This window comes from Megalops cyprinoides, chromosome 5 (genome assembly GCF_013368585.1).
Source record: "Megalops cyprinoides isolate fMegCyp1 chromosome 5, fMegCyp1.pri, whole genome shotgun sequence".
Classification (NCBI taxonomy): domain Eukaryota; kingdom Metazoa; phylum Chordata; class Actinopteri; order Elopiformes; family Megalopidae; genus Megalops; species Megalops cyprinoides.
This window is the reverse complement of record NC_050587.1, coordinates 10,209,635-10,222,991: the sequence shown is the minus strand read 5'-3', so window position 1 is coordinate 10,222,991 and position 13,357 is coordinate 10,209,635. Positions and strand designations below refer to the sequence as shown.

Sequence of the window (13,357 nt, the reverse complement as noted above, 5' to 3'; positions counted from 1 at the left end):
AGATGAGAATTTCCTATACCCACTCTTATTCTCTCTGAACAAATCCAAACCAGCAAATGATGCATATAAAGTACCTACAAACGTCTCCTTCCTGTTGCATCAGCTGTTTGGGTATCCCGCTTCTTCCTAGGTCTGCAGGTTTCTGTATTCGACTGTATTCAAGGGTATTAAGCCAGGCTTTGACACTCTTCCCTGGTTAGATACAGATTTCCACTCAGTTTGCCCTTCAGCCAGTACTGACCCCTCTTGCCTAATGATGAAGGCTTGTAATACTGCTCTACGGCTGTGGTGGTGTTTCTAGCCTCCCTGGAAGACAAAACTCCAAGTCAAGCCAAAGATCCCTGCAGAACTGCTTCCCATTCCTTTAATGCTGTACCTTTCCATTCAAAAATACCCTTAAATTAATTTGAGGCATCCTGGAATTTTTTTTCCTAGTGAAGTGGAATATCTAGAACTGTGTAGAAGCGCCTTGGGCATGGCAGAGACAGCCCCTCTATACAGACCATGGCAAGCCTCTGTTCATAAGGTGCTACTAATAGCATAGCATTGACATTCAAGATTTGTTAAACTCATAAGAATTTTCAAGGCAGGTTTAATTCAAATACACTCCCAGGTTCATCAGCTAAATAGAATGTTATAGTTAGCGTTAAACCTTTGTCTACACGTGCAAACCTTTGTGTCTGGTTGAAAGGTGGTTTCACGGCTCCTACTTCCTGCACAGCAATATGCAGCATCACTACAGCCACCGCAGGGACAGCTCTGCGGGCTGCCGCCACAGGTCGGATCACGTGACGCTGTCGGAAACCCAGTGGAGCGTGAGCGGAGGGGCGACGATGGGGCGCCGGGCACGCAAACAAAGGAAACGTGGCCAAGGCGCAACGCAGCTGTTCAATCCCCAAGCGCCATATCTCAGCTGCTTTAAAGACTGGGTCACGAATCGGGTCACATAAATACAGCAGATACAGCGCCCTCCTCCATGTTTACTCGTACCCCTAATTAAGCAGGACTGAAAAAATGCCATAAACAACAAAAAATGCATATTGGATTGTTTATTTACAAAATTATAACCACAGGTTTGTGAATATGATGTATGACTCATGTTTTCTGGAGTTAAATGTATTATTTGAGAAAAATATCACTTTTCTCTGTGCAATGGTATAAGGTATAAAGGTATAAGTTTTTTTATATAGCTAGGAAAATGATCCAATTTTTTTCTCTCATATCATATTTATTTGCAATATAATCAGGATGCATGGATAAACATGTAGAGCACTATATTTTGACCATAATATGATGTGCCAAATGGATGTTGTGTGGAAGACTGTGTGCCATGCTGATGAATAATGTAATGAGTGTAATGGAGGTCTGTTGTTTGCCCCGTGTGAGGAACGAGGGCTCTGAGCCCAGAACAGCACTGTGCTTGCAGCACCTACCAGACAGCCCTGTGCCACTTACTGCAATGTGTATAAAGGCAAAATGATGCCCAAACCAAGACAATGCCTTCACTTACTACAGTGGCCTTGGTTAGAAAGCTGCCCCCTTACTTCCAAACGCACAAATACACACACACACACACACACACACACATACACACAAAGCTGTCCATCAGGGATCCCATACCACATAGAACAGACTGCAGCTACAGATGTTTTCCTGCATTATAATTGATAGTTTCCACATTTCTACCATAGCTTCATTCAAATTACATTACATAAAATATAAAATAGTATTATGGGATATTAAGTATGTACAATTTCATACACTTTTGAACAATACTGATTATCTGGACATGGATATTCTTTAATTTGATATGACTAATGATTTAACTGTTAGGGGAGAAATTATTTTTCAAATGAAAATTTGATCAAAATGTTCATAGCATTATTTGATATAGCCTTGGTGATTAATTTGCTACATTTCCTAATGTATTCTCCATGGAAAGCTCCATTTGATGGTTTGATTTTCTATTCTGAACAGAGTACTGTAAATCCAGGGCTTTATTTGTCTTGCGTTATTGAATTTTAGTACAGCTGCGGATTAATTAAACAAAAGGACCAAGGACTAATTATTAGACCTAATTAACCACAGCTCTTGTGATAATGTATCCTGTAGGGTAAAGACCTCTTTAACGTTTTTTTGTTTTTTGGGTTAGCGCTTGTTTAAAAGATACGATCTCAACGTCTCAAATCCTCCTCAAATCCTTGTGTGTTCATCAAGTGTTATACATACAAACACATCCTCAGTGCACATCATTTTCTGTCGCCCACTGTGAGCACCTTCATTCCCTATAGAGATGTTTCATCTGGACCACACTTGAGCCGGTCAAAGCAAAGCACTTTTTCTTTGCAAATTTCCACTCATCATTTTAATGGAGGCAGAGGTGGGATCTGTGGGTTTGAATACTTGCTCGATCACCCCGTTGTACCCTTGGGTAAGGTACTTCATCTCAGTGGTTACAGTGGAAATCCAGATGGATGGATATGAGAATGTGCCAAATTAAGCCTTAATCCTTAATTACTGTATGTCACCCTGGATAAAAGTGTCTGCTTAAATGAAAAATTACAAAAAGTAACAAAAAAAAAGTCTCATATTACCTGAATGAAGAGAACAGCTTCCCACTGCAGAGATGAATTATCTAATATGATTTCCGGTTTGTTGTGAAAATGATCTTCATAGTGTCAAGTACGTGACACAATCCGAAACAAACAATAATGCTGCTTCCAAAACACAGGGCTATGAATCAGCCAGATCATATCTGACTGCTTTGTAAGCTGAGCCAGTCATGCTGTGCACTGTGGCAGCCACTGCCCCAAGGAAATAAGAGATATTTTGGTCAAGTCCAGATTTTCCTCAAGTCCACCTGAGGTCAAACAGTATGCTCCTCTACTGAGCAAAAATGAATACAAATAATTTCTAATAAACAAAAAGGACTAATTGTGGGAATTCAAATAAGGAGGATATTTAAATTCCAAGTAATGACACAAACATATGAGTTATGTTTGTGTCATTATGTTATGTCAGTTATGTTCATAAAAATAAATAAATAAATAAATAAATAAACAATCTGTACATATTGCAGAGCCTAACACTTTCTACTAGGAAATTTGTTTTTTTGTGAAACAGGGAAAGTACTTGAAATATTAATATTGATATATGAATTGAACTGTAATTAATGAAAATCAATATTTACATGCTACATGCTATTTACATGCTTTTTAAAAATCTTCAGGAGAGGACTTTTTCCTGAAAAATACAAGTGTGTTCCACACTATTAATGACAGTTTTCCTCCTCTATATAACATAATAATAATAATAAAAGACAAAGAAGTAATACCCATCAGCATTATCTAATTTGCAGTTGCTCTGATCTCACATACTGTGGAAATTTGGCAGCAGCAATTCAGGTTAAGTATAGTGGTCACTGATACAGCTGCATAGTTCCACCTGGGATTTGTAACCTTTCAGACCCCTGCCTTCAAATACAGAGAAAAGTGATATGAAAAATACAAGTAGAGATGAATAAGTAAGAGATATGTATTCTCATCATCACCTAAAATGTGTGAATAGCTCGTTTTGAAAAAACAAGACATTTTTAGCCGCATCACAACATCTTTATAAGTAATACTAACACTGCAATAACAACCTATATGACCGTTCTCAGGACCACATGATCCTACAGTGAATACACAGGGCAAGACGCCACCGAAGAATGTATTCGTTTCCAAGCATGTCCGTAGTGAAGTGTGGACATAGGCTGTGCCGATGTTGCTGTCTGACTGGAGATCAATACGGATTTACATCCATCTGCCTCCCTGCTTTGAGCTCAGCAGTTCATTCCATGTGGGAGTGAGGCCTCCACTTGCATACTTTAATGGAACGCAAAGGCTGTCTGACAGGCCCTATTGCATCTGTGTGGTGCTGTACACTACAGTGACTTTTTAAGGTATGGCCATTTAGGGGGATGCTTCAGAGGGGCTCACTTCTATGGAAATTTAATATTTGCCACAAGTTAGTAATTTGACAAGAAAATGCCACTAATATCATCCTTTTTTTTTAACTGCATGGTCAAACATACTGTAGTTCAATGTAGAGACAGTGATTAAATAAGTTACACACAAATCTTTTGAAAAATGCATCCCTTAATAATAATTAGAATAAGTAGTACCATGAAAAAGGTTTCAAGCTGAGACAAAATCTATCATGTAACAAAGGAATTTGTTTCAAATTATATCTATCTTCAGACTAAATATTGTCTTAATAATTAACATAAGAATATAAAGGAATGTAAATATAAATGAAAAGGCTTAAATCTGTGAATCAGGGTCTTGACTTTTCACAGAAAGTTTTAGCTGCAAATCTCTTCTGATGGAGTTGTGTTGAGTATTGTCAAGTTTTTTTTAAATTACATAAATGAGTAGTAGTAGTAGTACTGTTGCTGAGGAAATGTATAGTGGGATGGGAAGCACAGTACTTAATCTTTATGGTACTGTTCACTTTCCAGCGTAGTGCTTCTTATCCAGCGGCGAAACATACTTACCTCCGAGAGTCTCCCCTGTCCCTAAGGGGAAGGAAGGGAGGCATCACATGACACTCATGGAACATAACTTGACCCAAACATCGCCGACTCACCACAGACACACTTACTGTAAGGCAATCCCTTTGGTTTGTAGGAAGAAACAGCGCATTACCGTGACCACTGTCACCTTTTGACCTGAAAGCAAACATTTTTAAAATACAACTTCCAAAAGCAGACAAGCAATAAAGTCTCCACTTGATAAAGCACCGTGTGGTGTTTCAAACTTTATTTGAGTTAAAATAAAGAAATACTTTGAGTGCATCACCTAAAAAAAAAAATTTGAACAGATTATAAACTAGCAAAACCCACACTGGACTAAACCATCCCGAAATACACAGAACAGCCAAAAATAAATAAAGAAAAAAATCTCAAATTAAAAGAAGAAGGGAAAAAAAACGAAGCCAACGTTTGCCACAAAACATCTTTCAATCAGGTTAATGAGATCAAGATAAACTGCATTAGTACTTGCAGCTTGTGCAGCTTGCCTTGTATCGTTTGTGGTTGGCTGCAGTTTTAGTAGCCGCAGAGAGAAACAGAGACAGACTTGGACTTCTCAAGGGATACACTGATCAGACCCACAGATATCATAACACTGACTATTTCAAAGCTCATTTCCAGGTTGATCATGCTAATGGTGCATTGAAATATCTAGCAACCTGGCAAAATGTCATTAGCAGGCATATCAATACTTAAAGCATGTTTTCTTTTTTTTTTTCAAATACATGAGGAACATTTTTTGAAAAATAATGCTCTTCAAGAAACTTAAATTAATTCAAACCTGTATATATGGTTACATATATCTATTTTTTCTTTGTTTTGTTTAGTATTTTTCTGCATTAAAATATTCATAGTTCACAACCTTTACAAAGGATTATACAGGATATTATTGGTCAAAGAGCATTACAGGCACACAACAGAGAAGAGGGAATCCTCCAGACAATGTAAACTTTCGAAAATGGCTAGAGTTCAAACACCAGAGAGCAAACTGTAGACCTTTCCTCTACTTAAATCACATACGTTTGCTCAAAACAATAATAATAAAAAATTCTACATGCTATGTAACAATACAGTAAAAACATTAAGAGCAGAGTTTCTGGGCAAATAAAACTTCGCTGTCCACTGGGGATATAAACCTTCTTGTCAATGTTGGCACTCAGTAAGGCGTCCACAACTTCTTTTCCAAGCGGAGAATTTGGGAGAGGAGGAGTAAAAAAAAACCAAAAAAAAAACCATATATTTGCACAGAAACACTCTGTAATTTGGTCCAAGGATTGTCATGTTTTAATGTATTTCTTAGGCTCGGCTTAAGGAAACGTGCGATGTTCGGAGAAGCCCCCGTACTGTGCTGGTCTCACTATCACGGTTGATGCCAGTAACACTTCATGTAAATGCCTGCTATTAAGTTCTGCAAGTCTAGCGCAGAGTCAGTGACCAGTTGCGTACAGAAGCGGCTTGAAATTACACCTGTGCGCTGAGGTTAGCTGGACTGAAGCTAGTCTGATACCTGATCTCCACGAAGGAGATCAGGTACCAGACCAGCTACAGTCCAATGCCACTGTAGTATCCCAAAAGCATTGTATTTTAGTGCACCGCTTATGAAATAGCACAGCTACCTTCATACTTCTATCTGTAGATCTAACTGTAGATCACTGCGCATGTGATCCCAACATGGCACTCCTGCTAGTGCTGTGGAGTGTGAATACATTAGAACTGCTTCAGCTAGTGGATACACTGACCAAGAAACGCTTTCTGATTGCTAATCTATGTGTTTTCAATCTCCTATATACCGCAAACTGTGCTTTACGCATGGTGAACTCTACAGTCTGTAGTAACCGTTAAATTACTGTCGTGCAGTAACCGTTAAATTTCAAATAATGCTTTACGATACCGAATGACAGCATACAGCTATATTATAGTCACCTCAAAGTTTTTAATGCTTCTTTTTTAGTAATTCTCTTTTGATATTACAAACAATATGCAATTAAACTTATGCATTCTAGGCTAATAACAATGCAGAATTTTCAGCTATAACGAGCTTAACATTTATTGTCTCAGTTAAGTTAGTTTTAACTATTATTAATATTCTGTTCTATAGTTACAGAACTATCCTTTACCCTATTTTTGTGTTCAGTTCTGGTATTATTGTATACTGAATACAAAGAATCATTTTTTACTCAATAATTTATACTGTACATGGAAGTATATGGCCAGATTTCCAAAGTACAACTGCAGTTTACGAAGCAATGCAGTTTACAGTTCTCTTCTTAAAGAAAATAAAAAATGTGTTCCTAAATATACAATGTCCTAATCCTCCTGCTATCATTAATAAGAGGCAATGCCTTTTATTTTTAAAAGCAGTAAAACTGTTGGAATTGAATATGGTCAATTAAATTGAAACTATCCCCACACTAACAAATGTGGTCACAAACACAATAGCAGGTTTTCTGAGAAATAAATGAGTATTTAGAGTACTGGGAAGAAGACATTCTCTTATACATACAGATATTACTGTGACTATGTATACATTTAAGTATAAATTACTGAACAGCAATCCTGCTCTGAGGCCTCCAGCAATATTAAAATCTGGGGCCTCAATGATTCTTACGCTGTGCCTAAAATAAAACGATTGTGTATTATGGTAATAAATCTCTATCAAATTATTGTTTCAATATTCCCCTATCAATGTTCCCCTAGACATACAAACAAACCTGAAAAAAAAGTCTCCTGAAATGAAAATAGTGGGCCAAGGTGCGTTTCCAACTAAAAATAATTACTAAACTAAAATCCCATGGTCATTTTAACACGTAGCCAGCTGTAAGCCATGGCCAACCCAAACAGCATTGCTTTACAGAGAAAACAATTGCACATACTTTGTTACTACTGTAAACTTACAGTACATCACAAAACTTCGTATAACTTCGCTATAACTTATCGTTAAAAGTCTTACAAGGTCTTACGTGATTGGTTTTACACACAAGTCCCACTTCATCCAGTTATGTACAGCACAAACATTATATTTTAAACATCTTTTTTTTTTCCTTTTCACAGAAGAGTCATATTCAATACTGCCATTTGTTTTTGCCTCCTGTGTTTTCGATTCACTTACAATCGAAAAAAGAATACCGTAACTACAAAACAGAAACAAACAACCTGAAATGGAAAACCTCTTAGCAGTTACATTCAGGAATACAACAAGTCTGGGGTAGGGGAGAGAGGGGGGAATTACAGTACACACAAGTATGCAGGATTGAGGTGTGTGATTCTGTAATACTTGGGGGGAGTACTGGGGAAGGATGTGTGCAATATCTCCATGCTATGTCAGCTGGAAACTACAAAGGCCCCATGTACAAAGGCAGATACTGCTGAACCAGCTGTAATAAAAAAGGTGATTTTTGGCACACAAACAGCAGTTGCCAGTTATCTAGGCAGCTAGCGCTAAAGAGGTCCATTGACTCGGCACTGTCCTCCTAAATGGTGGCAAACCCAGAGGAGGCTTATTCCATTAAAGGATATGACACAAAGGAATGCTTCAGAAACTGGCGGTAAGTCTCTCAGTACCTTTTATATTAAGACATTTATGGACATATCACTGCCTCACCATAGATTACAATGGCGCTGATTTATTAACATTTTCTTTTATTCTGTAATTATACTTATGGGGCAGATTTTCAGTGTAAGACCCTCTATGGTATTTCATGATGAGAAATGTGTTATTTCAATCCAAGCCATATCAAGCTCCACTGGGACGTATATGAAAAAACAGGCACCAAAAATAAAACCATCTAGGTCATAATTGTTGATATACTGTAACGTATTCTTGTGTAACAGGTAGTACTTTATAATATCTGTTGCTTATGAAAGTGAAAGGGATATGAACATCAATCCTAGTAGGGCAATTCCAAACTACAGGAGTTGTTAATGTGGCCTTTGAAAACCAGCATCTGCCAGGGTGGTGTCATGAACGAGATGTCATGACGAGAACAGGAAGTGGTGCACAGCAGAGTCCAGGAGGACCAGCACCGTGCTTTGAACTTCCACTCAATGTGTGACAGAACCAGGCCATCCGCTTGGAATAACTACCACCGAGTTACTCGTACCCTTGCTAAAACTGAGACCTATTTCACGTTCAATAATAAGGCTTTGTTTTCATATCACAGAGGGGACATTTGAACAATTGGTAAACTGATGTGGATAAACAGGCATTGGATGGGAGCAAGGGGGGTTTTAGCTTGGCAGGCAAGGCAGGTCAATGAGCTTCATAAATGTTCTGAAATATAGTGACCGTCCAAGGGCACCAATGAGACGGGCCAGAACTGGTAGGCCACGCCTCCATGGTATAACCTCTGACTGCATTGTATCTCTGTATGTGTCTGTCCGCGGAGAAGGAGGCCCTGCCGTACCAGCGTGGGGGGGCGGGAGGGAGTGTGGGTGGGGAAGGCGAGGCGAGAGGGGTGGGGGCACGGTCAGTCTAGCATGCACACTTTTTCTCGTTGGGTGGAGCGGCCTCCAGTTTGCTGGTGCCTTCCCCGTTGGGGGCCTCCTGGGCGGGCTTGTCCACGCACTGCTCCATGCGCTTCATCACCAGGTCCAGGAGAGTGATCACGGCCTTGTCCACCTCTGAGCCTGTGGCTGCGCTCGTCTCAAAGTAAGGGATGCTGAGGCAAAGAAGCAACAGACGCGGTGAGTGAAGGGATTCAAGATTATGAGCAGGTTTGCTAGGGTTTGATTTATTCTCACAAATTCTATGGATAAAACTGACATTAACTCTACAGTATGTGTTCAGTATTAACAAACATTTGTTTTCAAACTCAACTCATGCAACCTAGTGTGAACCAAGTCCTATTGTGAACCAAATTTTCATGCAATGAGAACCAAAGCAAAAGAGCAGTGAACTTTGATCTTGGCAGAGCAATTCCAAACGTAGCAGGTTGATTTTTGTCACTGGCTACAGCTGAACAATAGCTGGTCAAGGAAATAAACCATAAATGTGGTCAATTTTCCACAACTTAATTTTCAAGAATAAAAGAAAAGAGCATCCATCCAATCATTTTACGTCAAACGAGCACACAATCAATTTAATGATAAATATGCATATCTTAAAGTCATACTGTCATTAATTATCTGCTCAATGAAAAGTTCAAACATTGTAACATTGTACATCCTACATCAGTTTATAGACAAATACTAAATACTATAAGACTCATCAAGTAACTTAATTGGTAAGCAGTACTCACTTAGATTAAAATGGCATTTACATACTTACAATACTTACATGTATGCTGAGGGAAAAAGATCAATTGTAAGCAATGAAAAAAGTTGGAAATATAAGCAATTCCATTACTGTCCCAACAGCTTAATTGCTTATTCAAAAATAAGGAACAGATGTCTTTTCCTTTGTGTCACATAAAAATGACTTCACACATTTCTCCAGCATTTGTTTTCTGATAAACACTAAATTACAGACATGGCTCATGTCAGGATTATCTGTATCATCCAATTTTGAAAAAAAGCCCCGTCTGGTTCCAAGTAACCATAGTATGGGCCATTAATGCTGATTGCAGTTTGTGGCTGAAATGAAAGGTTTCTCTGTGAATCAATGTAAATGCCTCTTGCCTTACGTCTCTCGTTTCTGTCAAAGGCACTCAGACAGCGTTATCATCATAATTACTGTTATTGTGGAAACTGCGGTCTTACTTTTCAACAAAGGGTTCTTCCTATCGGAGTACTTAATTGAGAACTTCAATGTGACAGAACAAGGGATATCCTGCTTGATAGACATAATATGTATGTCGTATTGGATCTCACTTACCCGTACTTGTCCGCAAGTTCCTTTGCCTGCTTCTCTTGGACTTCTCTCTGATCAGCAAGGTCTGCCTTATTACCAACTAATACTATGTCTGGATTTTCACAGTACGCATTGGCCTGGAGCTGGCCTGCAACACCCCAACAAATTATATAATTAATTCACTTTTTTGATAAAGGAAAACCTATCAATACTGTTAGGGGCACCAAAGAAAGGGCTGTTAGATCACCATTTACAACAGAGGACAATACAGGTTTAACGTTCTGTTGTTAATTCATGGCAGTCTCTAGCAATTCCTCTTTTTTCCTCATCTATAAATAACACACTCCTGGTCAGCCTCTTTGCTTGCACAGTGCTGACAAGGGGAAAATTCTAAGGTTCAAACGCATTTGATGTAGGAAAACGGGAGGATCATTTCTTCACCTTATGTCTGAAAAGCACGATTCACTCAAACCTTTGACCCACCTATTCCTCAGATTAGCCCCTTTTAAACTGAAAACAATATGGGGTTTGATGTCAGAAATGAGTAGAGGGTCTCCACTCGCTGCTGCCACTTACTCATCCAGTTCCTGACATTCAGAAAGCTTTGCTGACTGGTGAGATCAAACATGAGCAGGAAGCCCATGGCATCTCTGAAGAAGGCTGTCGTCAAGCTCCTGAATCTGGAACACAGAATACAAGTTCAGCACCATGTGGAAATTGTTTATTGTGTAAAATACCACTATTTCACAAGCTATTGCACACAATACATCACTTTCCCCATAGAACATCCTTCTACAGCAGTCAAAGAACTGTAATAAAATACAGCACATGTGTTCTGAATGACCAGGCCAAGATGAAGCGTACAGATTATTGATGTACATATTAAACAGTAAGTGGCAGTGCAGCATAGCGGTAAGGAGTGGGACTCATAACCGAAAGGTTGCTGGTTCTATTTCGCACTGCTGCTGTACCCTTGGGCAAGGAACATAACCCACAATTCCATCAGTAAATACCCAGCTGCATAAATGGGTAACATGTAAAAGTGTAACCTATGTAAGTCGCTGTGGATGAGAGCGTCTGCTATATGATAATAATGTCATGTAATATAATGGATCTTGTGTCGACATGCAGTTAAATATTTGGTAACTCATTTGTGTGTGTATGTAACTGACGGAAAGAAAGGAGGTTTTCAGCTCTCAGCTCTTCAGATAAGAGCAGGTATGACACTGATACTCCACTACTCAACTGGCTCTTTCACTGAAGCCCGTTTTAGACTAGCCAACACTTTTTTTTTCCCTTTTCACACGGCTGAGGTGTTGCCACTGGCTAAGCTGGCAGTCAGCTGGGAAAATGTCACAGTCCTGTGACGTTGAATGACTTCACCAAGCACGACCCCACAAGGCAGGGGTACAGTGTACAGGCTGATGCTGCCCCTGAACACCATGTGTGAAACGACCCGTTGGTTGAACACCTTCCCGGGGCCCATGAACAATGACAGAAATTAAGAACAAAACTTTTTGGCATAGTAAAGCAGAACTGAAAAACATATGCAGAATTCATTTTATGCACACACCAGCAAAACCTGTTCATGGCCATGACCAAAGTAAGTAAGATAGTAATGCTACTTTATTTCAAAAGCTGGATGATTCAAGTAAAAACAGTGCCTCTGTTATATGAAATCAAACAACTCACAGCAAATTATAGTAAGTGCTAGTATCCTAGCATAGCTCAATTAAACAAAACCTTGTCTGCCCTTTGAAGGATTTCTAAAGAGAATATCAACAGTATCTGACTCAGCCACATGCCATATCCCCATACAATAATGAAAGATAGTGTAATATACTGAGGAATACAGCATGTCAGTCAGCCAAATATGCTCTCAAAAACATGTATCTCAATATATAGGTTTTTCGTATGGGTTGTGAAATGGTTTGATCCCACTCGTCTGTGTTTGTGACGTCTAACTCTGCAGCAGGTGTGTACCTTTCCTGTCCGGCTGTGTCCCAGAGCTGAAGGTGCACTTTGAACGTCTTCCCTGTGGTCCCATTGGAGTTGGTCGCCGTGTATACCTGAATAACAAAAAAACGTTAGCAGTGCTGCCAGCGCACTCCAGATGCCGTCTCTTTCTCCGTACTCACATCTGAACAAAAGGCATAAGTGCAGAGATTTGGTGGAAACCTTCAACAACACAAGCCGCAGAAATGCCTTTCTTATTCTGTTTCGAAATTGCAGTAACTACAGTAACAGAAGATGAGCCTTCAAACGATTCTGGCTGATGAAGGAACAGCACCCACAGTGGGAGGTCACACATGTTGTTACATCTGAAGACTGCAACACGTTCAAGTGTTATTACTGCAAGAACACGGTAAGGAATGTTTTTGGGAATGTTGGCGATTCGCGATCACCCCATCCCGTTCCTCGGACAGCTCGGCATCCCTCAGTCTGTCAGACTAAAGGACTGCTTTTGTTTGCCTGACATATTTGAACAGCCTGTTCCAATTTGCATGCAGTATTTACATCCAAAAAGGAGGAGGATGTCATCAGTGCTGAGCTTTCTGATGGATTAGATTTGATCTTGACATGAAAATGCAGAAGCAAATCCAATTAGAAGGCTCAAAAATATTACCCATGCAGCACAAGTGTTAGTGCCAACTGACTGACAGCCCTGTGACATCTGAGATCTGCTGTACTGTAAGAATAAACACAGATGAACACAGAAATATCAATTCAGCTAGCAACTTGAAATTTTGTTAAAAATACACATTTGCTGCTATGACTGAAACCATTCAAGGCATGTCTATGCACTCTGATGGGTGCGCAGTTAATTGGTGAGCAGTTTACATGAGTAAAACAATGAGAGTGACACATCACAGAGGATATGTTCTGTCAATTCACTTCGTTATCAGAAATTTTGTTACCAGAGACTCACACTCACATTTCACCCGGAGCTAGCGCTGTAATTGCCACTGTCTTAGCCCCGACTGTTAACGTCACTA

The 13,357-nt window shown here is 39.4% G+C and overlaps 1 protein-coding gene across 2 annotated transcripts in view; it reads right to left on the bottom strand.

Annotated features, from left to right (window-relative positions):
- Positions 1–8,293: 8,293 nt before the first annotated feature.
- The window catches only part of rab27b (RAB27B, member RAS oncogene family), a 43,172-nt gene continuing 38,108 nt past the window's right edge, over positions 8,294–13,357 (bottom strand). For both annotated transcript variants that reach the window (XM_036529098.1, XM_036529099.1), the window contains 4 exons: positions 12,345–12,430; positions 10,938–11,041; positions 10,386–10,509; positions 8,294–9,231 (listed from right to left, as the gene is read on the bottom strand). In XM_036529098.1, coding sequence (XP_036384991.1) covers positions 9,045–9,231; positions 10,386–10,509; positions 10,938–11,041; positions 12,345–12,430 — 501 coding nt within the window. In that variant the 3' untranslated portion in view covers positions 8,294–9,044. The remainder of the gene's footprint in view (positions 9,232–10,385; positions 10,510–10,937; positions 11,042–12,344; positions 12,431–13,357) is intronic.